We start from the raw sequence: 23,583 nt of genomic DNA on the forward strand, positions 1-23,583 counted from the left end.
CTGGGGCCTCAGCAGCACACAGTCAGCCTCATAAAACAGGTTTTCGTGTGATTTTCTTCAGGAATGTTTGTGAATGCAGCTTTGAGGTATTGCGACAAGCTTGCCACAGGCTGTGGTGAAGGATATCCACATGCGGCTTTTTTAGGGTCAGTGTGGGGTGTGGCCCATTTCAGGTTCCGGTGTTATTTCCTGCTCGGCCACATTTTGTTCATTTGTGTTGCAGCAGCAGCAGCAGCAGCACCCTCACATCCATCTGTCGGCCATATGGAAAACACACCATGACGATGGCACAGAGGTGGAGCAAATACGGAAATCAAAACTATTTACCAATGAACACCATCATGAACCCACTTAAGCTTGTAAAACCTTGAAATCAGGATATTTTCTGTTGTGACGATTTCACATATGAAGCATTCAAGAGGGGGAACTTTCATGTGCCAAAGAGCATTGTTTGGGTGGAAAATGATATTTGGAAGCTTGTTCACAAATGAGCAATCATCAAGACTCATCTGACTGACTAAATCCAGCCTTTGGACTGTGCCAAGGTGTAAATGTGGGCCGGTCTTGTGATTTTATGTGGATCTGCAACCTCATCACAGGATTTCCACCTAGTTCATTATGCATACAGCTGAGGTACAATTAGAGGCATTTTATCAAGTTTTACAACACCCCAGGAGGTGATCATCTAGTCACAAGATGCGTCCATTTGTGGCCCATCAAATCCTACTTTAGTAATAAAGATTGTTTGTTTTGTTCAGGTTTACAGCTGTAAGTGCACCAATGTAATAAAGAGAAAACATGCATACTGCTGGATGAGCACAGCAAGCTTCAATGTATAGAAACAGACATGTAGATATCAGAGGGCCTGCAGGGGATTAGTCCTCCTCAACATTTAGAACACCTGCATTTGTCCCCCTCCCAAGAATAGCACAGTACAGCATATCAAACACAGATCTGGAGACGCTCTGAATGTGCACAAAGCTTTGACATGTGCAGGAATCTTGCTGATACACATACAAGCTATGAAAGTCCAGGAGAGTTATAAATTAATAAAATAAATCATTGATGTGGATAGGCACTAAGTGTGCCTTTTTAAGATGCTACTCCCTCAAGAAAAACACATGAGGGTACACCGTGTCTAAGTGTGAATCAGCAGGGATGATAATAAATAAGAAACGTAAGAGAATAAATGCCGAACTGTGTTCTATTCCATTACATTTTAAATTGTCACCTTGTGGCTGAAGTTTGGGTTTTCCTGAACATAGATATCCATCCATCCATTATCTATACACCGCTTAATCCTCACTAGAGGGGGGGCTGGAGCCTATGAACATAAATATGCCAAATGTATTTATTGAGCACATTTAAAAACCACAAGAAAGTTTTGTAGACATCTAGATCTCAAAACATCCACAAGGTTGGTTGACGAACACATTTACTAAGATATATATTGATGCAGAAAAAGCGCAGACTGGTGCACAAAACTTCCCTAGAAAGCAGGAAATAAAGTGCTTGATGTGAAAAATTTCCAGAGGAAGGACCCCCACACAACCCCCGCCTGATGTCAAAAGGAAATCTACTCCAAATGAAACACAGCCTCCAGCTGCAGCCTCTCCAGTGCTGCTCCAACGCCTCTCACCGATGCGTGTGTATGTAAATGATACGGAATGAGTAAACATCATGTGATAAGGTCAGTAAACCCAAAAGGAAAATTACAGTCACTCTTGTTTAGGTTACTTGCGTGGGAGGACATTTAAACAACCACGCCTATTTGATTATTATGGTATGGTAATCCTGTGCTGTGGATGAGGGGCAGTTTGAGGGGAGGGGTAGCTGGTCAGCGCAGTTAAGTGACCAGCAATAAAGCCTGTAAGTGCAGCATTGAAACATTCAAAATAAAACTACAAGCGCTGTAAAACACGCCTTTCATCGGGCTGCACTTCCGTTACGCACTTTTATTTTGGAAACCCCGAGCGGAAGTGCGACGTCCCATGACCGTTAGTTTGACGCAGCGATCGTTTCAACTCTCCATTTTGAAAAAAAGTGAAATCCTCGGCAGGGGCGTGAAGAAAATATTCCCGACTTGCTGCAACAAGGAGGAAAACTGAGTTTTTAAACTAAATTAGTTTTGTATGCGTGGCGTGGGTGTGGATACACGATTTTTCTGTCGGTAAAATGGGAAACTGCCACACCGTTGGACCAAACGAGGCCCTTGTGGTTTCAGGTAATGTAAACGCTGTTTGGACGATGTGTGTCTTAGCTGCTCGACGGAGAACTCTTAAAGGAAACTGGCAAATAATTAGCTAAAAACACTCCTCTATCATTTATTCAGAGAGTAGCTGTTTGCCGTGTGTGTTAATCAGAAGCCAAAATTACGTGTAATATTACGACAAACCACCATTTGATGTAGTGGAGCGGTCGACAGCCCCACACCCCGACAGCCGAGGAGGGGAGGCGGATTTACGGGCTTTACTGGACCCCTTATTGATAAATGTGCACGGATATGGAAAGATATGTGGTTTTAACAACACCGAGACGACTCATGATGTCTAAACTGTATCTGTACCTGCTTGTGTGTTTTTTTTCGGAAGATGTTAATTAGAATAAATCCACCTGTTTTCTCAGTTTGTCTTTCTGAAATCTATCACATCATCGTTTTGAGGTTATCCCTGGATCTGAACCGATTAGATCTGTTTTAGTTTTCTATCTGATTTGATTTCTGCGTATGGTTTCTGATTTTTCTTGGGTATTTTATGAAGATAAAGCAAATAATATAAGAGAAAGTAGAGGATTAGGACTAAAAGCTGTGTTTGACTGTATGTTTGTGGTGGTGCTGCGGGCTGGTGGCTGTTTGCTGCAGGAGTACAGCCACATTAATTAAATTACAAGGGAAGGGCTCATACACTATCCTGGTCTGGTCTGAAAACAGCCATCAGCTGATTCTGGTTTGTCATACCCTCTACACAGAACACACAAGATATTTCTTCATCTTAATCCTCAGGGGCCTCCTTAAAAAAAATCCCCTTTTTGTGTCAAAGTTTTGGTCTCAGACACAGAAGTCTTTCTTAAATTCATTTAAAACAGAATAACACCAAATCTGTGACCACAAAGCTCATCCTACACTCTTTTGCTGTGTAATCAGCTGATCAAAGCTTTTCCATTGATCTGATGTGGATCCCCATTTGCCTGCTTTTAGGAATCACTTTTTTATCTTTGAAAATCTTTCTGTTTGTCAAAATTGTGGTGTGTCAGTGTTGTGCAGCGCGCTCCCGTGGCTGTATCTGTACCCACCACTTCCTGTCTATTCCACTTGTGATGAAAAAAAAAGAGAAGCAGCCTTTGGGATTTTCCATTGTTAACAGTCTTTATGTCAATCACCACATCTGAGAATGTAGATTTAGAGGCGACGTGACCGGGCATGATCAGTACATCCTGATCCCCACATCGGTTAATTCACAGTGTGAGAATAAATGATTTTATAGGTCTTTAGGGTGCCGGAGCAGAAGTTTTTGGGCCTAACGTGAGTGCTGAGACGTAAAGTAATGCTGCTCTGTGCTGAGAGTCAAAGTATTCAATATCAAAAGAAGTTTATCGTAGGATTTTATTTTAGCTCGTGTGAATTCTTGTTCATTCACAGGCCTCCCCTCGTCTCTGTGAAGTGAATGCATCAAGGAATCTCAGTTATGCCGGTGGTAAACTACTGAGGCTAAAATGGTGTGCAGTGTTTCTATAGGCCCTCAGTCTGGCTGTGGAGCGCTGTTTGGCAGGAGACAGGTGGATTTTATAGTAAAAGCCTGTCCAGCCCACATTCCTCCAATAAAACAGTGCTTCTAATATGCAGATTATTATGTGAACGGGCTCTATTAAATACTGTCTTCCTTTACATTCTGCTGAGTCAGTCTCTTGTTCAATGTAGTTCAGGAATAATGAATGCTGGGAACACAGCTGGAAGTTAGTTGAGTCACAGAAATCTGCATAAATATATACACATTTAATTTTTTTGAATTGTTCAAGACAAGAAAATGTGATATTGGGGCTTCACAGCTTCCTGCATGATAGACAAGCTGATAATTCTGAAAACAATTTAAAAGTATTGCTCAGTTTTACAGGTACGCTGTGTATTTTTTCTGGTTTCCACTCTGTAGTGCTGCTGTTACCTGTGGAATATTGTTCAATCGGGCAGGAACGTAGCTTCTGTTTGTGTTTTGTGAAGAGAAATGTGAGGTTTTACTTTGTCAGAAAGTGCGATTTCTTCACAGTAACCCCTCAAAAGGTTTAATAGTCCTGTCAATGGAGTCGTTGAACACATCTTACTGAGTTTGTGTGACATGTAGGTCTGTGTGGTTGGAGGGGAGTATGTGTTAGTAAAGATAGTCCAGCTCCTCCCACTCTTCTGTCTGTCAGTTAGCCTGTGACAGCTGGGAATGCAACACTAAACACTCAAGATTAAACTATCACACTGAGGCTAGTGAATGGGGATGGTGTGTGCCGCCTGACTTAACTCTTATATGGAAAGATTTCACACTTATTGCAGAACTCTTGTCTTTTGAATTCAGAAGTGTTTTTTTTCCGCTGTGTTCTGCCAGTAGGAAAGCTGAGAAGTGTGTGTAGCAAGACATGTTTATTTCAGGTCTTCATTTGCTCTATGAACAGTTTGTCGTGGTGTGCAAGTTAGATAACTGGCTTGCAATTAACCACATGAATTTTCACGGTCAGACGGACCACATGCTGCATCATGTGTACATTGCATTTAACAATAGGTTTAAAATAACGTCAAAATCAGAGGCTCAATCCGGCTAAAGCATTTAAATTTGGAACACAAGTGTTACACCTGCTTGGTAAAAAAAAAAAAAATAAAAAAAATCCAAGAGCCGTAAGAGTGAACCATGAACAGATTGACATTGGCACCAGAAACACAGTATTTGCTGCGACTGCTGCTGAGAACTAACACTGTGGAGGCTGTGGTTGGAAAATAGAGTGGAGTGGGTTTTGTGCACATGATCGTCCTCCTTTGAAACCAGTTGCAGAACATGAAAACTGGGTCACTGATAGATCTTCTACAAACACCGTATTACTGCATGTGTTGCATGAATCGAAGTGTTTCAGTCGTCCCGTGTGGATGTGTTACCTGCCGACCGTTTCCCACCAAGAAAGTGTTCAGTTCAGACTGTTAGCCAGTGATATACAAGGTCTAAATCAGCCCATAATGAACTAGCTTATTACATTTTGGCTCTTTCGACACTGATTACAGCCATGTGACATCTGTTTCATGTGTGTTGCTCCAAAGGTGGCTGCTGTGGCTCAGATCAGAAGACGTATGTCGTAGGAGGCTGGGCTTGGGCCTGGTGGCTCATCTCTGACATCCAGAGGTAAGACATATCTGCTCTGGCTTCAACCCAAAAACAATACTTAAATATGCTCACTAGCTCAGTCAGGAAGCTTTTAAGAACGGGGTATTTGCCGGGTCCACACGAGAGGCTTTCCACAGGTTTGAATTTTCCATTTTAAGTCCCTCTGTCAACCATTTAGCATCACAGCTATAGGTTCTGTTACCCAGCGAGGTCTTTAAGATACGATAAGATAATTCTTTATTGATTCGAAATTTGGGAAAACTTGTTCATTAACTTGTTATTGTTAACTGCACAATAAAGAGTTGGCTTAGTTAAATGAAAGAGCGTGAGCCTGTTGTAGAGTTTGCACAAATATTACGCTTCACCACACACAAGGCTGTATTGCATTATTGTGGATAACTTGTTGTTAATTTTGGTTTTGATGTTAAAACACTGAGCAGATGTTTCCAGATATTTTTCTACCAAAATGTTGTGACACAAAATTAGATTTCATTTGAACAAGTTCAACATTTCCATTATGGACGCTCAGTGGGTTTTTCTTTAGCGGGAACTTAAGGCACTGCGTCAACCTGACACACACAGAAAACATAATAAGTCTCATAATTTATTAAGCAGGTATAATTAGAGGCTGATGCTATTCTATATCCTGTTTTCTTATTGTTAACAAATCCAAAGCCATCCTTGAATTGATCCTCAGAATAAGTTTAGCCTGTGGAGCTAAAATCTGATATCTCCATGTAGCTCTGTGCCACAGAGCTCCATTGTTGTCCTGAAACTATTAAAACTGAGTTATATGTGCCTAATGAACATGGGAACTGTAATTAGTTTACTTTTTTAAAATCCTATGTATTATATTCTAGTGCAATAAATACACACTCGTCCAGAAAATGTGCATTACAGCTGGAAAAGGTTTCTAACACATATACTATTTCATTTTGATTCACTGATATTTGCTAAAAATAAAAAAAAAAGTTGTAGGAGATAGAGCTGCTCATTTCTGGAGTTTGTTAGCAATAACAAATGTAATGTTACCAGATCATACTTCAACATTAGGAATAACAAACAAACAAACAAAATTTATTTAGAAAACTTCATCTTGAGGTAGTGGACGATGGAAGTTTGGCGCAGCAGATACCTTGAAAATTGAATTTTTGGATCAATCAGGTAATGGGTCAAATTGTTTGTGCCTTGAACAAGTTTTTTTTTTTTTCATTAAAATAAAAGGAATGGCTGTTCTCAGTTACCTACATTCATACATTTCGGTGCAGAATAAGCAAGTGTGAACTGAGACAAACATCAATATCACAAACTAATGTTTAACAATTGTGTAAACAAAGCGGCTCAGCACCGTCAGCTTCTTTTAAATTCACCCCAATGAACCAGCTTCGTATTAACACTGGAAAGACAAACAGAGGGCACATAATGGCACGGAGAGGGACAGGTACAAACACAATATTTGTGGAACCACAGTTGACTGTAAACCTTGTAGTGCCCTGGACTAAACCACAGAAACACAAATCTTACATTTCTCTATTTGAATGTAGTCCTGATCAATAAGCAACGCCTGCAGCTGAAACACTGACACCCTGTAGATGTGTGGAGTGTTTGTTTAAGCATCAACCCGCTGTACAGCATAAAACTACTCACTCTAACCTCAAATATGGGCCAGCAGGTTTGAGAGTCAGTTATTTTTTGCAGTGAAACAGACCCTGAACGGGCTTGCGGCCACCTTTCACATCTGAGTGATCGCTAATTACAACTGAACAAGTCAAACTATGAGAAAATATCAAGGCTCTATTTTCTTTAAGTGTAATTCTTTTCATTTAAAAGCCTCAGAGCCTCAAAAGCTGAGGTGTTTTTTGTTTTTTTAGCGAAACATCTAGCTACTGGAAAATCAGCTGTGAAATGCAGCATATGGTAATCCTCTGAAAAAAGCAGTGATTGTATCCCTTGTTTCTGGAGCTCTTGGTATTAAGTGATTTATTTGTTTGCCTGCCTCTTTATTTCTACTTTGCTAACTTGCTTTGCTTTGTCTGGTATTGATCTCACCCCGTCTAACCCCTGGTGTGTCTCCTTCATGTTACCAATTTCACATTAAGTGCTGCTCTATGGCTTCAGTTGCTAGGAAACGTAACGGTAGAGCGCGGTAACAAAATGTAAAAGTTAAGGCATGTCAGGATTTATCTCAATTTAGAGTCAAACTGCCCCAGGAATCCCTTCTCATCTATTTTTATTCAGAATTTTGGCCGTGAGCAGTTTGGTCACCATTTCAGACGCTTCCTTGGATGATCAGAACAAGAAAGATGCTCTTGCGCCTCTCAAGAGCAGCGGTCATGTCTGCTAAAAGCCCTCGTGCATAAGCCAGTAGCTGGATAGCATTATAACAACGGTGGGAGGGAGTGAGGCTTCCCGCTTGTGATGCAGTAATCATGTTAATGTCCAGGCCTGTGACTCATTGATCCAGTTCCTCTGAAAGAAAAAAGGAGGTGGAGCTATTCACGAGAAAGAGTCTTGTGTGTGTGTTGCTGCAGTCTGCCTCCCATGTCTTTGACTCGGAAGCCGACTCCAACAATAAGGAGTCTAAGTCAGTGTTTATTACAAAAGAACAGCTCGGCCTGTTTTATCAGCTCTGAAACATGATCTCATATAAACAGCCCAGTACTGAAGCAGAGGGTATGGCTGTTTGCAGAAGGCATTTCTGTGTTATCTCTAGCCTCTTTGTTCTTGGAGAGCCAGTGGGATCAAGAATCCTGTCAACACTAACTTTGGGTTTTAATTTGTGGAACTTGCCCTTTTTCACAGTTTAATTAAAATCGATATTTTAAAATGAGACTAGATTAGCTGTGACAGTTTTATAAGAGGTGTCACCAGCAGCACTTTAGACTAAAACCAGCAAAATAAGAAGTCAGGTTTTGTCTTTTGCCCCCTCCCTCTTCCCTCTTCCTCTTGACCTTGGTTACTGACATTCCTAACAGCTGTTGTCCAACTTACTGTTTTGCCTCTGCTATTCCCGCTGCCTGCCTGCCTGCGTAGAATGTCTCTGGAGGTTATGACCATCCTCTGTCGCTGTGAGAATATCGAAACCTCGGAGGGTGTTCCCCTGGATGTGACAGGGGTGGCTCAGGTAATGCATTTAAAAAGACGAAAAAAAGAAAAAAAAAGCAGTGGCTGGTGCTCGAGGACGACAAAGGAAAACGGTTCAACTAACGAGCTAACGTTGTCTTTGTGTGTTATCATCTTCATGTCTTTTTTTCTTCTGCAGTCAAAGGAAGAAAATCAGCTGTCACTAACTATGGCTGCAGCTTTGCCATAAAACTGAGCTCTGAGTCACCTTTGGCAACGGGGTCACTAAATGAATGCTATATAAATTTCTACAATGAGGATGTGAAGAGTCAAATTCAGATATTTCAACCAAGTTTCATTTTCAAATAACCAAAGCAAAAACCTGACCATAAAGACATTTGAATAGTGGATAGCATCTCATTTTGCTCCGTTGTTAGTGATCTGGAGTCCTTGGGTGAATGGTGTCACTTTGTCTAGTTTTTCTTTTCTTGTGTTCTGTTCCTTCCCCTCATTTGCTTTCCCTGCGAACATGTCAATTTTTATTTTATATTTTTCCACATTCTTCACAGGATAACGCTTGAGATTATGACCCTGCAGCCCAAGTGTGAGGATGTAGAGACAGCGGAGGGTGTAGCTATTACTGTCACTGGGGTGGCTCAGGTAAATCACCACACTTCCCTGGGAATGCCAGTTCAGACTCCTCTAACCCTCCCTCCTTCCCCTTCTTCTCTCGGCATCAGCCCATAAACAAAGCAGAGGTGCTCTTTCATACAGAGGGCTCAAGCACATATGTTTACCTGCATTTTTCATTAGGACGTTAGGATAGACATACATACACAGATGTTGGGTCAAATTGCTGTTTGCATGATTTACCCTCATATCTGGGCAGAATGCACCGAGCTATACTTATCATACCAAGCTGCAGTCAGACTGACAGTTGCACTGTGTTTAAAAAAAATAAATTTAAAAAAAGGGGAATCTGACAGTCAGACCTCAAAATTGGCACAGTTCAGTTGGCATTGTGTGTCAAATAAGGCTTCAAATTAGACTTCCTGGTGTGTATTTCATAATGTCATTGAAAGCTGCAGCAGCGCACTCACACCAATATTTCCCCTTGCATTGTGTTGACACAGTATTATTGTCAGTCTTTCAGTGAACTTGGTCCAAGCGTGACAAAAAATAGGGTTGGGCAAGAGCCTGGTATACACTTCACTGTCTGTCTCAGTGTATTATGTTTTTATTGTGTTGGCTATTTGTTCGTTTGATCCAGTGTTGGGGCTGTCACCTTGTTAAAAATTTAAATATTTCTTTAAAAATGATTTAAGGAAAATGTCTAATTGATATTTTTGGACAGATTATGTGATGAAGTTTGCCAAACGCTTTTTGCTTCAGTCTAATATTCACTGTGATATAGATTTAAAACATGATGGAGCATTACTACATGAGATATTATCAGAAGTGTGACCGTCACACAAGGAGGATTCATGAATCATATGTATCCTAAATTGCAGCCTTTGCAATTTGCTAATTGCATCGTTTTTAATTACAATTTTAATTTGAAATCAGTTAACTGTTCAGCCTTAGTTAAAATGTTTGAAAACAGTAAATCTTTGATTTGTAATGACCTGTGCAAATTCAAAATGAACAGTTGCAGAATGCTTCAAGCGGTGGTTTATGTTGTGGTACGGGTGGACACTAGACAACAAATCAGATAGTCGTGACACCTAAGCATCTGAGAACGAGCAGGTTCCTTTTCATCGATGGCAAATCTGGCATCAATCTGTTGCTGACTTTGTAAAGAGCACCGTCTTGCTCTCCAACAGTAATAAACCTAAAGGCTTACATGGCAGCTCAAGCAAATGATGCAGTAGAGACAGAGAGAATACATATTATATAGACTGTGCCTAGATTAGTTAGTAGTTAATTACGTGCCAGTTGAAATTTGTTCAAATTTGATTTGTCTGGTTCCCTTTTGGCTGAATGTTACAGCTCATCAGCCCACATTGGAGCGAATGCTCTGAGCAGCCAGTCCATGGTATGACCCCGAGCTGGATGGACTTTCCTGCTCGACATTCCTCTGCTTTCTTTCCCCATACTTCCCGTCTGTCTCCACTGTCTGTCTCGGAAAGACAAAAATGCCTCTTAAAAAAAACAAAAAACAAACACACGATTTGTAAAGGTGACAGCCCTGTCTTGATCAGTGAGAAAAGGAATTTCATTTTTAGGTTAAAAAATTTGAGGGGCTAAAGAGAAAATCCACCATTAAGAACATTTACTATACATATGTTTCACATTCAGTTTTGGTATTTACACGTAGAAATGTGAGCCACATTAATACACAGACACTGAAGTGCACCTCCTCAGAAATGGAACCGTGGCTCACAAAGGCTTATAAAGACTTCTGGACTGTGATTGGTCAGCTTGGCCTGCTTGGCTTTTCCTTTACAGGTTTCTGATGTTCATGTTTTTGCTATAAGTGAAAGCAGCTTTTGGTGAGTTGAACTGCAGCAAACATTTGCTTCCCAAGATTATTTCTTTGTACCAGAGAGATACATGGAAGGAATATCCTGCTAACAAAAGAATAATAAAAGTAGAATATACAGCTAATGACACCAAGCAAATGTTTCCTTCACCACACTACAAGAGAGTGCATGAAAGATCGTAAACACAATACGGTGGGAATATAATGACAGCTTGACATGGCCTGATCATTGGTTATTCATCTAACTGTGTGTCGCTGTTTGTCAGTGGTTTTATAAGCGCCAGACTTACTGACATCAAACCTACACTGTCCACAGCAGGACTATTGGTAGCTTCTTGTGTCAAGTACAAATTGAGTGTCCTCACGTCACAAACAGAGTCCCAGCTTTGGTAGCTCTCCCTGACCGGGCACATTCTGCCTACTCCAAATGACTGAATACAGGTTTTTCCTTGTAAAAACTCATTTTGTAGATAAGTGTTGACTGAATTCTGCACAAGAGTAAAATGAAGTGAAATCTTTTTTGTGGTGGGTTTTCTCTTTAAGCATTAGTTTCATATTATGAACACTGTTCTCTGCATTCCCATTTCACATTATTCGTTTCCTGTTTTTTGTCTGCATGTCAGTATTTCTTTTTCAGTTTGAGAGTTGGGGCCTCATTATGAGTTCTCTATTTTCGCCACAGTCATGCTAATGTTCCTCTCCTCTGTGTTCTCCTACATGTATGCTGACAATGAGCCCACTGTCTGGAGCTGGACAACGCCTCACTCTCACACAGTTTACTTCACAGAAAGGCTCATCATGGCCACCGTTTAATTGGTCCAACCTTAGCCAAAGCCATTGTGGAGTGCGTGTCCCGTGGCAACAGGAGTTGTGGGTCCTTCTGAATGAAAGAGATATACATTCAGACTTGGAGGGAGGCAGAATTAATTTAAAAGAAACGATGGCAGAACTTTAATCTAGGATACTAACTTCACTTTTCCAATTGGATAGAAAACCCATTTCCATCACATTTTGCCTCGTGACTTTCAGTAGGACTGTTTTTGTTTTCCTTGACAGGCTAATGGCCAGTTGGCAGGAAAAATGCATCAAGTGAAGGACCCAACAAATCCATCACATTTATAAAAAAAAAAAAAAAAAAAAAAAAAAAAAAAAAAAAAAAAATATATATATATATATATATACACACACTATCTGGGCTTTGAGCTACGACATGTCACTCTGTATCTGTGAGGAGTTGTGGGTTTAGAGAAGTCAGGAGAAGAGGTGGCGTCATGAGGCAGATGGGAGGGTGGGGTAGTGATCAGGAGCTGCGGGCAAGAGATTACACACAAGTCCTCACTCCAGTCTAGACCATGGCACGACTCCCCCTGCTGTCTGTGTGAGCCAACCTGTGTGTTCGTGTGGCTGGCTTGTGGCCTTTTCTGTTTTCAGACCAGTGTTTCCTTGGAATGACAACCACCTTTCCTGACTCTGTGTTGCCCTCATTCCTGGTATGAGTGCATGTTGCAAACCCAAACCACGTGCAGACCTCTCGCCTAAGGACCCAGCTCACTCTCTTTGTTTCTTACAGCTCCAGTGGACTACAACAATACACAAACTTTTCTTACTACATTTTTAATTTCTGGACTGTCCAATTGGACTTTCTTACTATGAATGGCTGCCGTTGTGTGAATCTTGTGAACCTCAGGTCGTTGCCACTGATGTTTGTTGTGGTTTTGTTTTAATGTGAAGTGTCTATCTGTTTTTTTTTTCCTTCTTTAATTTCTTCAAGGTATAATGATCCTGTTCATTGTTTTGGGCCTCCTAAGTCAATTAGTGCAGAGTGAGACATTGAATTTCATTGTGTGTAACCGTTATTTGAATGTAGAACTGAACAGATAATATGTCCTTTTATTTATTTGTGTACATCAGGGAGTTTTATAGAAGCATTTTTATTTACAAATATATATGTACTGTACATATTTTGCTTGTCATCATAAACCCAAAAGGATCAAATCTATAGTTAATACATTTATGTCTGCATCTACTGATGCTCACCAGAGTAAAGCATATAAACGCTGATTACTGATCATGGTTTGACATTAGAAGGCCACAGATTATATGCAAGGATGCTGTTGACTACTTGTTTGTTTATTTACAGCCTTTATACTGTGGTGATTTATTAGAGATAGTACATATCAAGGACAAAAATTTACAACCAAAAAAATGTAAACTAAGATAAATATTTTTTCAAAAAGGGAAACATCATGTGATGTATTCCGAATATATTATGATTTATATATTGGCATCATTAGGCTAAAAATGCTGCCCATGTGCTTTGGGTTTATAGTCATTTATCCGGCCATATAGATTTTTTACCATGTCATGAATGGCCAATATTTTCAAACTCCCCATTTGATCAGCCAAGTTGTATACAAGCTTCGGATAATAGTGATCAGCAATGAGCATGTACACCCTTCTTGATAAGCACATGCTGTGCAGGCGACTACTGCTTTAGTAATGTGTCTAATAATAGTCTTTCCTTGTATGTATATGTAGCAGTTCATCACAGTGCTAGTGTTTGCCAGATCAATTCGGAACCAAAAATCTTCTGAAAACAAATCAGGAGTTATGCATCCATGTCACTAAGGCATTGCAAACTTCCATTTTAAATCAATTAAACTTCTTTTGAACTTCAAATTGTTTTTCACACTGATGTTGTAGAAGTGAACGGTAAAGAATGACCTGCGGTAACTGTTCCAATAGAAAATGTTTGTTTAATGATACCACAAAAGCTAATATGTGTTATGTTTTCATGTGTGTGCCTCTATTTGCATTTGTGCTTGCGCTGTGTTTGTGAATGTGTGTTCAGCTGACGATCTGTGTCCATGTTGGCACTAGGTGAAGGTGATGACAGAAAATGAACTGCTGGGTTATGCCTGCGAACAGTTCCTGGGGAAGTCAGTCATGGAGATCAAGAGCGTCATCCTGCAGACCCTCGAGGGTCACCTGCGTGCCATCCTTGGTGGGTAGCTTCTTAAAACTGTATAGTCAGAGTTTGTTTCTGTTCTTGATCCTCTGTGCTAAACTGTTGGGACTATGGGTTAGTTACTGTGGTAGCTCTGACCAGGTTCATGCTAAACATGCTGGACCTTATCTGAGCTGAAGGAATTCATCTTGGTCTCATCTGACTAAATACTTTGCTGCCAATATTCATCAGGCTTTTTTCAGGTTCTTTGGCAGTGTTTTATGTTGCAGTTTTGTTAGGAACATTAAGTCACGGCATTTTTCTGTGATGCTGTCCATAGAGGTCGATATTACGCTGTCACAGAAACCCTGTTGATTTTCATTGATAACCCCTCTGCCAAGTCTGAAGCACATCCCTATCTGTTTTCCTGAACTATATTATGCAAGAAGCACACTGTCTGTGGCGTCATTTTTATTAGAACAACTATTGCAGTTCTGAGTAGCCGTACTGTGGCTTTTTTTATACCTAAACATTATGGCTACAACTGTGTTTCCACTTATTTTTAGTTTGTCACTGATCTATGTGTATCCTTTTCCGACATTGTGAAGACACTAACCACTCTTTCCATCTTTCAGGTACCCTCACTGTTGAGCAGATTTACCAAGACAGAGACAAATTTGCCACCCTGGTGCGTGAGGTGGCAGCACCCGATGTCGGCCGCATGGGCATCGAAATCCTCAGCTTCACCATTAAGGTAGGACACAGAAAATATCAAATTCATCCTGCATTTTTTTTTTGAGCAGTTGTTTCCTGTTGCTAGTCCTGGTTTGAATACTTGATTTGTTCACCATACTGTACCTCAGCGTGTATATTTTCCTCCTCACAGGATGTATATGATAAAGTGGAGTACCTGAGCTCACTGGGCAAAACTCAGACGGCTGCAGTGCAGAGGGATGCAGACATCGGTGTAGCAGAGGCAGAGAGAGATGCTGGCATCAGGGTAAGAAGAGCTACAAACATGGGCAGTAAAAAAACATCCATTGTCTAATTGCTAATAGCCATATGACATTAGAAAACCAACAAACTACTTCCAGTCCATCTCACTGTCATTATGTTTTGCGCACCGTCTTTCACAGGAAGCCGAGTGTAAGAAAGAAATGATGGATGTGAAGTTCGTCGCAGACACAAAAATGGCCGACTCCAAACGAGAGCTGGAAATGCAGAAAGCTTCCTTTAACCAGGAAGTGAACACAAAGGTACGCTGCTGAACGCACTGGATTGAATGTGTTGTCAACAAACATGGAAGTTATACATTACCAAATCTCCTGCCTCTGTAGAAAGCACAGGCCCAGCTGGCGTACGAGCTGCAGGCAGCCAAAGAGCAGCAGAAGATCCGTCTGGAGGAGATCGAAATCGAGGTCGTACAGAGGAAGAAGCAGATCACAATTGAAGAGAAAGAGATCGACCGTACTGAAAAGGAGCTCATCGCCACTGTGAAGAGACCTGCCGAGGCCGAAGCCTACAAGATGCAGCAGCTGGCTGAAGGGCAGAAGTGAGTCGGTCCCACACAGATCCTCTTACAAACCACAGAGAACCACTCAGACTGTACAGTGACAGGGGAAAATGCTAATGGGATCATCACAGTTGTTTCCTTTGCAAATATAGTTTTCAACTGTTAACTTTATTTAGAATTCTTGAAACAGGAGCAACTACACTACATAACCCATTACTGGATGTATTGGATATAATGTGACATTGCTTGTGCCATAATCAAAGGTGTTCATTTATTTATAGACCCTGTTATGATGGAATACCACATCAATGATATATATGAATATACCTCTGATTACTGGATGGAAAAAAAATAGACTAATGACTTTGCAAATGCACATTTCACACATTGCAGAATAATATATGACTGAGTGCTACGTCCTTTTGATGCCTCTCTTACTCTCTCCCAGGATAAAGAAAGTGCTGACAGCACAGGCAGAGGCTGAGAAGATCCGCTGTATCGGTGAGGCAGAGGCTTCTTCCATTGAAGCAGTGGGAAAGGCAGAGGCTGAAAAGATGAGGATGAAAGCTGAGGCCTACCAGCAGTACGGCGAGGCTGCCAAGACCGCTCTGGTCCTGGAGGCTCTGCCCAAGGTCTGTGAAATACATTCATTTACTAGTCATTTAAAAAGAAATCAGCAGCATTGGTGGTGTTTGGCTTACTGGTTGTACTACCCAGCTTTTGGCACCAAAACCATTCTCTTTACCTCGCGTCTTCCAAGGCAGTTCAAAAGCCGGTTCCTAACCTTAAACCAGTTCATCACATTTCAACAGCCGAAGAACCGACTCTTAGTGAGAAAAGCTGGTTCCAGAGTGGCACCGACACTAGAACCAAGATCTGCTTACATCAGGGTCGGGGTGGTGGGATTATTGTGGAAAAAAACAGAGCTTGTGTAGCATCTGGTCCGCCTAATCGAAAGAAGAAAAAGAAAAGTCAGTGCTTCAGTATGGACATGATATGGAAGCAGCAGTGTGTGGAAAGTTGATATGTCCATGAATCATTTCAGGGTCTAAGTGTTCTCTTTAAACAGCTTTTCCATGTGAATGCTAACAAGACAAAACTTTTGCTTTTTAGTTGATATACCTTTTTATTCTCAAACATCAACAAACTAGTCTCTACCAGCAGTTTTAAAAGTGAGCCACATTAAATACACTCTGCAGGTGTCACGTTCTGTGTGAACAAGAAGCCTGGCACCTGGCAGGTTTACATGTTGATCATTAAAAATGAACTAACACTCCTGTGTCACAGATGCTGCAGGCACTCATTTTCTCATGTGTAGGGGGATGCGGCTCCCCAGGGATATCTTGACATGGAGTTTGTGAAAGCATTAGTGTCTCACGATTCAAAACTCAAAGTGTTTATTGTCATACGTACAGTCTGGAAACGTGCTTCCCTGCACTGACATTCTTTCTTTGCTTATCCAGCACACATGTCAAACAATATAAACCTAAATACAAAATAAATAAAAAAGATAAATAGAGGTACGAAACTGATAGAACACTGATCCCAGCTGCAGACTTCAAATATGTTTGTCACGTCACTGATTCTAAAACTTCTTAGATATAAATGATGGGCTGTAAGGAGGGCTTTGTCATCGAAATAACAAACATATTGTCACTGTGTTGTTTCAGATTGCTGGCAAAGTGGCTGCACCCCTCGCCAAGACCAATGAGATCGTCATCCTGAGTGGAGAAGGCAGCCGTGTGACTGGAGAGGTGAACCGTCTATTAGCTGAACTCCCAGTCTCCGTCAACGCTCTCACTGGGGTGGATCTGACGAAGGTGAGAGCGGCACTCTTTTATTTCAAGATGATTTATTTCATTAGACTTGTGCATCTTAAATACTTTAACTTATCTTCATGGTCAGTTGTGTGATTGGCTCACGACTGCTGGAAGATTTGTTCTTGAACGAATAAGACAAAGCAGCTTCATAATACTGTTGGGTGTCCATACACACTGTTGCCCATAACGTTGGAATAAAATATTTCTTTATTGTGACAGTGCGATTTATTCCTGATGGATAAAATGTATATCTTCTTAAAACTTTATTGATTTTACACATACAATACACATCACAGTAAAAATTAAACCACAATTAACTTTTGTAAACTGTGAATCCAGGCTTAAACTAAATTGGGGGCATTGACCAATAGGATTAAGGGTTTTGTTTACATTTTTCAACCTTGGTCATACAACAGGAAACATATATTTGAGGGATTTCATGCATTAGAATGTCCAGTATTACTCTTTAAATGTCACTCAGTCGCTATTATTGAGTCTGGCCACCCCTGACATGGATCAATGCGTTAAGACAGCGGTCCCCAACCACTGGGCCACGGACCGGTACCGGGCCGCACAGAATGGGAAAAAAAACAACAACATTTGGTTGGTTTGTTGTTTTTTCCCCAGCGAAGTCTGCAGGGTGTTTTTTTTTTTAAAAAATGACTAGCTCGTCTTCCCATCGCATCTGTCTGAGCTTGTTTCTCGCACTTGACTCTGTTAGTTTTTATCTGTTAAACGAAGCCGTCAGTCTGACAGTTGCCGAAATTAATAAAAAAAACAAACGTCTCAGCTTCTTTGGAAAGTGGGAGAGACTCGATACTGAGATGGAAGAGAAACGTGTATTTAGCAAGTAATTTTACTAATTTATGAAACTTTTTAATAGAAATAAACAAGTATTTTTTGTAGCGTGACCGACCCGTAGAAAATTTTCTTGCTTAAAACCAGTTCGTGGTGCAAAAAAGGTTGAAGACATGGTGGCATCCTGTCCACCAGCTGGTTAATGGTGTCAATGGGCAGGACCTCCCACTCTTCAGTCAGGTCCTGAAGTCAGAACTCATTTCACCGTTAGGACTCAGTATGTAATTATTGCACCTGGTCAGAAGTGATGACTGATGTGTAGAAATAGAAATAAAAAGAGGAATGTGTCTGAAAACAAAAATTATTCCATCTATATGGGCAACAGTGTCATTGCTAGAAACTAGATTTTCAGTGGAATAAAGCATTATGACAAGAAAATGGCCGCAGGGCACTAAGCTGAGCACAAACACCCGCCAACGCTCAACAGCTCTCCGTGTTGCCAAGCTGTGGCCTCCGTGCTGTAGGTTGATTATTCTCTTCTTCAGGGACTTTCCAACAGCATCACACACAAATGTTTAGCAGTTTAACAGCAGCCTGGAAGTCAAACGGAGAATTTACCACCCACATACGAACAAAGGAAAATAGTTATTACAGAAAACTGAACATCTTATTGTGTAAATAGGCCACTGCTTGACTTTCCAAGGCGGTTATAGTTCAATGTTGTTTTAGTTTGTTCAGCAGTCGTTGAGCCGTAAAGAATTCAGGTGTCGGCGCTTTAGAAGGAGTAATGGATTACCAAGCCTTCCCACATTTTTCATTTATTTAAACCTGCTCTTTTTGTAACTTCCACAGCTTTCATCCAGTCTTTACCGTAAATATTCGGTCCATAACATGTTTGGCTAAGCTTAAAGGCTCACAGGCGATAATTGGTAGCTGTAACATCTCGGCGCTTATTGCAGTCTGATTGTAGTCATTTACTTACTGAGTAATTCTGCTTGATGACAGTTTGTGTACTGGTGGCTTTACAGGAACAAAACACAAAAAGTGGCTATATTTGGACTTCGATAATCTCCCAGAATGCCACAGTCCTGTCTTCAGCCCCATGATGAGCCGTCAGACAGCCTTTTTCTAAAAACTTAACTTAACATTCGGACAGCCCTACAAAATGGCGTGTATCCTATATAGTGCACTATAGACGTCATAGGGAGTGATTTCAGACACAGCCCAGGTCTTCAGCTCCAGGCTAATTAACTGAGATGACTGACAGCTGGTGTCCTGGAGCAGCTCTCAACCAGCCACAGCTGGGCCTACACAGGTCATCTCCACACACCATGGTCACAAGTCCACATGACAAAACAGTCTAGTACAGCGCTGGAACTCTGGTCTGTGGTGTATTAGTGCAAAGCATGGGTGTGTTCGAATACAAAGTTTTGCGGTTGAGAAAATGTAGAGCAGAAGGGAAGCGCTTTGTCACTGCACATTTCAACAGATATTGACCTCTGATTAAGTAACTTAAAGGCGTTCTGTTGCTGACACGATCCACACCAGCGCATCGCTTAGCCTCCAGGCTTCCTCTCTGCTTTTCCAAACTGAGGGTGAATCTACTGCAGCTGTATCGTACCTCAGTACCTCGGTACCTCAGTAACTCTTCTTCAAAGAGACCAAACTGTCCCTTCAACCCATTCACTCATACATTCCCTCACATCAGCATTCATCAGCAGCCGTCACCTGCATCCCTTTCACAAACCGGTTCTTCTCGTTTGAGGTTTTATTTCTAAGCGTGTGTTTTGTTTCCGCTCTGTGCTGAAACCATCCTTGTCCTCTTCCCCACAGATCCCTCTGCTCCAGAAGATGACCAACCCACAGTGCCAAACAGCCATGTGATGAATCAGGCCTGAGACTCGTTACTCTGAATCTTTTGCTGTGTATCTGCCTCAAGCATGAAAACAGTTCAATCCCTTATGCAACTGCCTTTGACCAGAAACACTTGACACCAACCAAGAGCTTTTTTATATTTTTAAGAGGTTTTTAATTTTCTAAAGGAAAAAAAAAAAAAAAAAACTAAAACAGGGGCCTTACTTCAGAAGGACCAGACTGTATGTATCCTCTGTTGTTTTTAGTTTTTGTTGTAGAAACATTTATCGTACTGCACTAGTTAGCCAGAATTATATGCTGCAATCTTATTCAGTCCCACAGGTCATCACAAAGAGAGCTGGGTGTTTCTGAGACAAAAGTCAGAGTTGTAGGCGAGGGAACGAATCCAGAAATATACAGGACAAATCTCTACATAGCTGTCTAAATTTCTGCCTGGAGTTTGGAGTGCGCTGCTTTCCTGTCGGGTGTTTTGACACTTTATCAGCTCTGGAAGTGGAGCAAAGTGTTTCCAGCTCCTGCCTCTTCATGACACACTCAATCATCGAATACTTAGAGCCCCGTTAATGAAGTAGCTTCCAGTAGACTGAGCTAGACTGCAGCTTTCAGGCCTTCTTTGCTTTTAAAACTAGGATTTCTAGAGCTGTTAGATTAACAAATTATGTTATGACGCAGCCGATCTTCACGCACTGTGATTATAGAATTGACAGTATATCACAATATCAGCGACACATTTGAGTCATGCATGATGAACTTTACCTCACAGTAGATTCTCACGTAGCCCGTCCTCTTGTTCTGATGTGCAGTGCCTGTTCACCACTCAAGTGCCCAAACCGTAGGACAGTGGTTTGGCTTTAGTTGGGTTAATGTCCGAGTATATCACTGTGTTCTAGATGGATGAAGTTTAAATATTATCTCATGACATCTGCCTGTACTAACAGTAGTGTTTTTAGCTTCACTTTTGTCGTGTGTTCGGACACATGGGCAGAGATAAAATCGCTAATCAGATGCATAACTAACGCAAAGCCATACTTAGAAGTGATTAGCCTTAATGGAGACCTTGGATGCCTGCCAGGCTTACTGAACATTTCTGTATTACCTCAAGTGGCACGTGGAAGACATTCAGGGTCTGAGGTTTAATTCGATTCGCTCCTCCTCTCTCTCCCCTCGGTCCACCTGGATCGACTATTAGCCCGTCTTCTCTTCACATGTGGTAACGTGTTTCCTAGACGTTGTTTGAAATTTTTCAGATTGTGTACATATTTTTTACTTTAAAAAGTAAACCCCCCCACACTAAATCCTCAGCAGAGGCTCGCCGCTGACCTCTGTGGGTTCAAAGTTGCCTCGGCGTTGCAGATCTGACCACTCCCGGTCCGGGATGACAAAGCAGGAATTTAAGGTTTGCACTCGGTCAAAAGTTGGAAAGCGAGCAGGTGATCAGGCTGGAAACACTGCACACGGTGTTTGTGCTCAGGTGGCCTTTAGTTTGGGAAAAGAAACGTGAGGTGTGGGCGAAAGGTCGGACGTCTCCGTCTGACGTTTTGAATCAAAAGAAACTGTCCGAGGCTCTAATTTCTACATGCAGTCTGTTACAATATCACTTTGAATACGTTCCAAAATCCACGTGTAACCTCATGATCGTGTAAACAGCTTTAAAAGAGTTTAATTTCACAGAGACATAATCGACACCTGTTACATTAGTTCCTCTTATGAGTCATAAAATTCTAGCATCACTCATAAATTACTACGTTTAGAGCGTCTTCAAACTTTAAATAGATGTTTTCATTTCTTTCACAGCAGGTCAAAGCTCATGACTTGTGGTGTGCACTTGCAGGTTTCAACCTCTAGATGGCAGAATCTCAGCACGATTTTCAGTTCTTCAATCTGAATGAGCCTTTTGTTGCTACATGTTACAAACCTAAGCTTCATATTTTTATATCATCTTCTGTGTTGTTTTGTTACATCATCCACACAGCTTTTTTTTTTTATTATTTTATTTCTGTTACGCTTCTGTTATTGTGAATAATCATTAACCACTCATCAGAATCTGTGACCATAAATGTTACGCTTCGTTGTGCCAGTGATCGTTATGAAGTTATTATATAGTCGCGCCTTTTTTTTTTTCTTTCCTGTGAAATAAACACGAGGCTTGTTTGGTCTGCGCAGATTTCATCCTGGTCTTTGTTTATTACATGAATGTTGAAGTTCCCTCAAAGCTCTGATGTGCTTCTTGTGTTTGTACCTAGCTTACCGTACATACAAGAATATTATTATGAACCTGTTGATATGTTCTTAAATTCAGAACGGCCAGTGATTTGAACAAGTGATCAGCTGCTGCCAGGATTTCAAACCTGATCACCTTTTTAAACTTTCCACTTCAGGGTGGTCTCTGGTGGGGCTTCGGATGAGTGAGTGAGGCCTCAAATGGCACCAATTCAACATTAAAAACATGCTTGATCAAGGAAAAAAATTCCTTAAATTTCACTAAAACTACAAATTATTGAAGGTGAGAAACGAGACAGTTGCAGATTTGTTTTTTTCTTTTCTATCCACATTGCCTAAATGTCAGCGTTACCGAGGTGATACATGCGAGTTGCGTGTCACAAGTCGTCATTTTAACGTCCGCCGATTTGAAGACACACGAAGTGAAAAATTGTAAAATCGAGTACGCAAAATGTGCAAATGTGTAATTTTACTGAACAAACTTCTTCTACTTTGTGACGCTCCTTTTGCTTTAGAGAAGTAGATCTGTGTACACAGTGCCTTTGTTACATAATGAGGTCATTCGTTCTTCAATGTGCAGATTGTCGACGGTATTAATCAACACGCTCGAAAGTACTGACGGGATGTTCTATTAGGAATTAGCTCCTAGGAAAAAGACCGACTTGTAGATTGTGAACTTGATAAATATATTAGCTGTAAATGTTCCTCTTTCTACTTTATCTGTTTTATGTACTTTATGACATTCTGTCCTACAAAATGTGTAAGGGAACACGCACACACCTATGTATAAATACACATGTAGCACTATAGGAAGCATTTCGCAGCTGTTACTTCTGAATCTGACCTGAGTTGTTATTCGTTGTTTTGGCCATCGTATTTGTGCCAAAGAATTTGCATCGTCTAATCAGATTAATTCTCGTTACTCCCAAGTAGCATTTGAGAGGAGACTGACCAAACATCATAGACCTACGCCTTAACTCTTTGTCTTCATCTGAAACATCTGTTGTCTATCGTACAAGTAATCTGTAATCTCTATTAAGAATTATATTGTGGATTTACCTTGTGGCTTCTCATGTAACACCGGCCTTTGGAGAACTGATCCAGCATGGCATTTTAAGCATGTGTTCATGTTATTCTGTGTTGTGTGCCACCCTCTAATAAATGTTATACCACTCCATGCCGCCTTCGCTGTCTGTCTGTTAAATCAGGAAGGCTTACGTGTGGCGTCTGAGGGAAAACATGACTTCACGATCCTGTACAAGCAAGACGGAGCTTCCAATCCAAACAGACTTTATGAGAGGAAACACTGCAAATAAAACATGAAGTCTTTTCAGGTCCCAAGTAAACACGACAATAAACCCCATCCAAGGTGTGTCTGTGTGATTATTTGTCAGATTAATGATTTGCAGGAGGATCAGCAGCAGCATCATTATCGTAATGCGTCCGTGGCCGGTGCTTTAGTGTGCGGCTGTCCCTCTTGGCAGCCTGACAGAGCTGCAGACTCCAGCACATGA

The 23,583-nt window shown here is 41.1% G+C and overlaps 1 protein-coding gene across 1 annotated transcript; it reads left to right on the top strand.

Moving 5' to 3' along the window:
• The first annotated feature begins 2,014 nt into the window (after positions 1–2,014).
• Positions 2,015–23,246, top strand: LOC103376511 (flotillin-2a). The gene is made up of 11 exons (XM_008306900.1): positions 2,015–2,224; positions 5,288–5,369; positions 8,984–9,074; positions 13,777–13,900; positions 14,479–14,597; positions 14,730–14,843; positions 14,980–15,099; positions 15,181–15,395; positions 15,805–15,988; positions 17,027–17,176; positions 19,808–23,246. Exons 1-11 carry the CDS (start codon positions 2,176–2,178, stop codon positions 19,856–19,858), a joined length of 1,299 nt encoding a protein of 432 aa, XP_008305122.1. The 5' UTR covers positions 2,015–2,175; the 3' UTR covers positions 19,859–23,246.
• Positions 23,247–23,583: the final 337 nt, after the last annotated feature.

The sequence above is a fragment of the Stegastes partitus genome, unplaced genomic scaffold (assembly GCF_000690725.1).
Source record: "Stegastes partitus isolate 25-593 unplaced genomic scaffold, Stegastes_partitus-1.0.2 Scaffold49, whole genome shotgun sequence".
NCBI classification, from domain to species: domain Eukaryota; kingdom Metazoa; phylum Chordata; class Actinopteri; family Pomacentridae; genus Stegastes; species Stegastes partitus.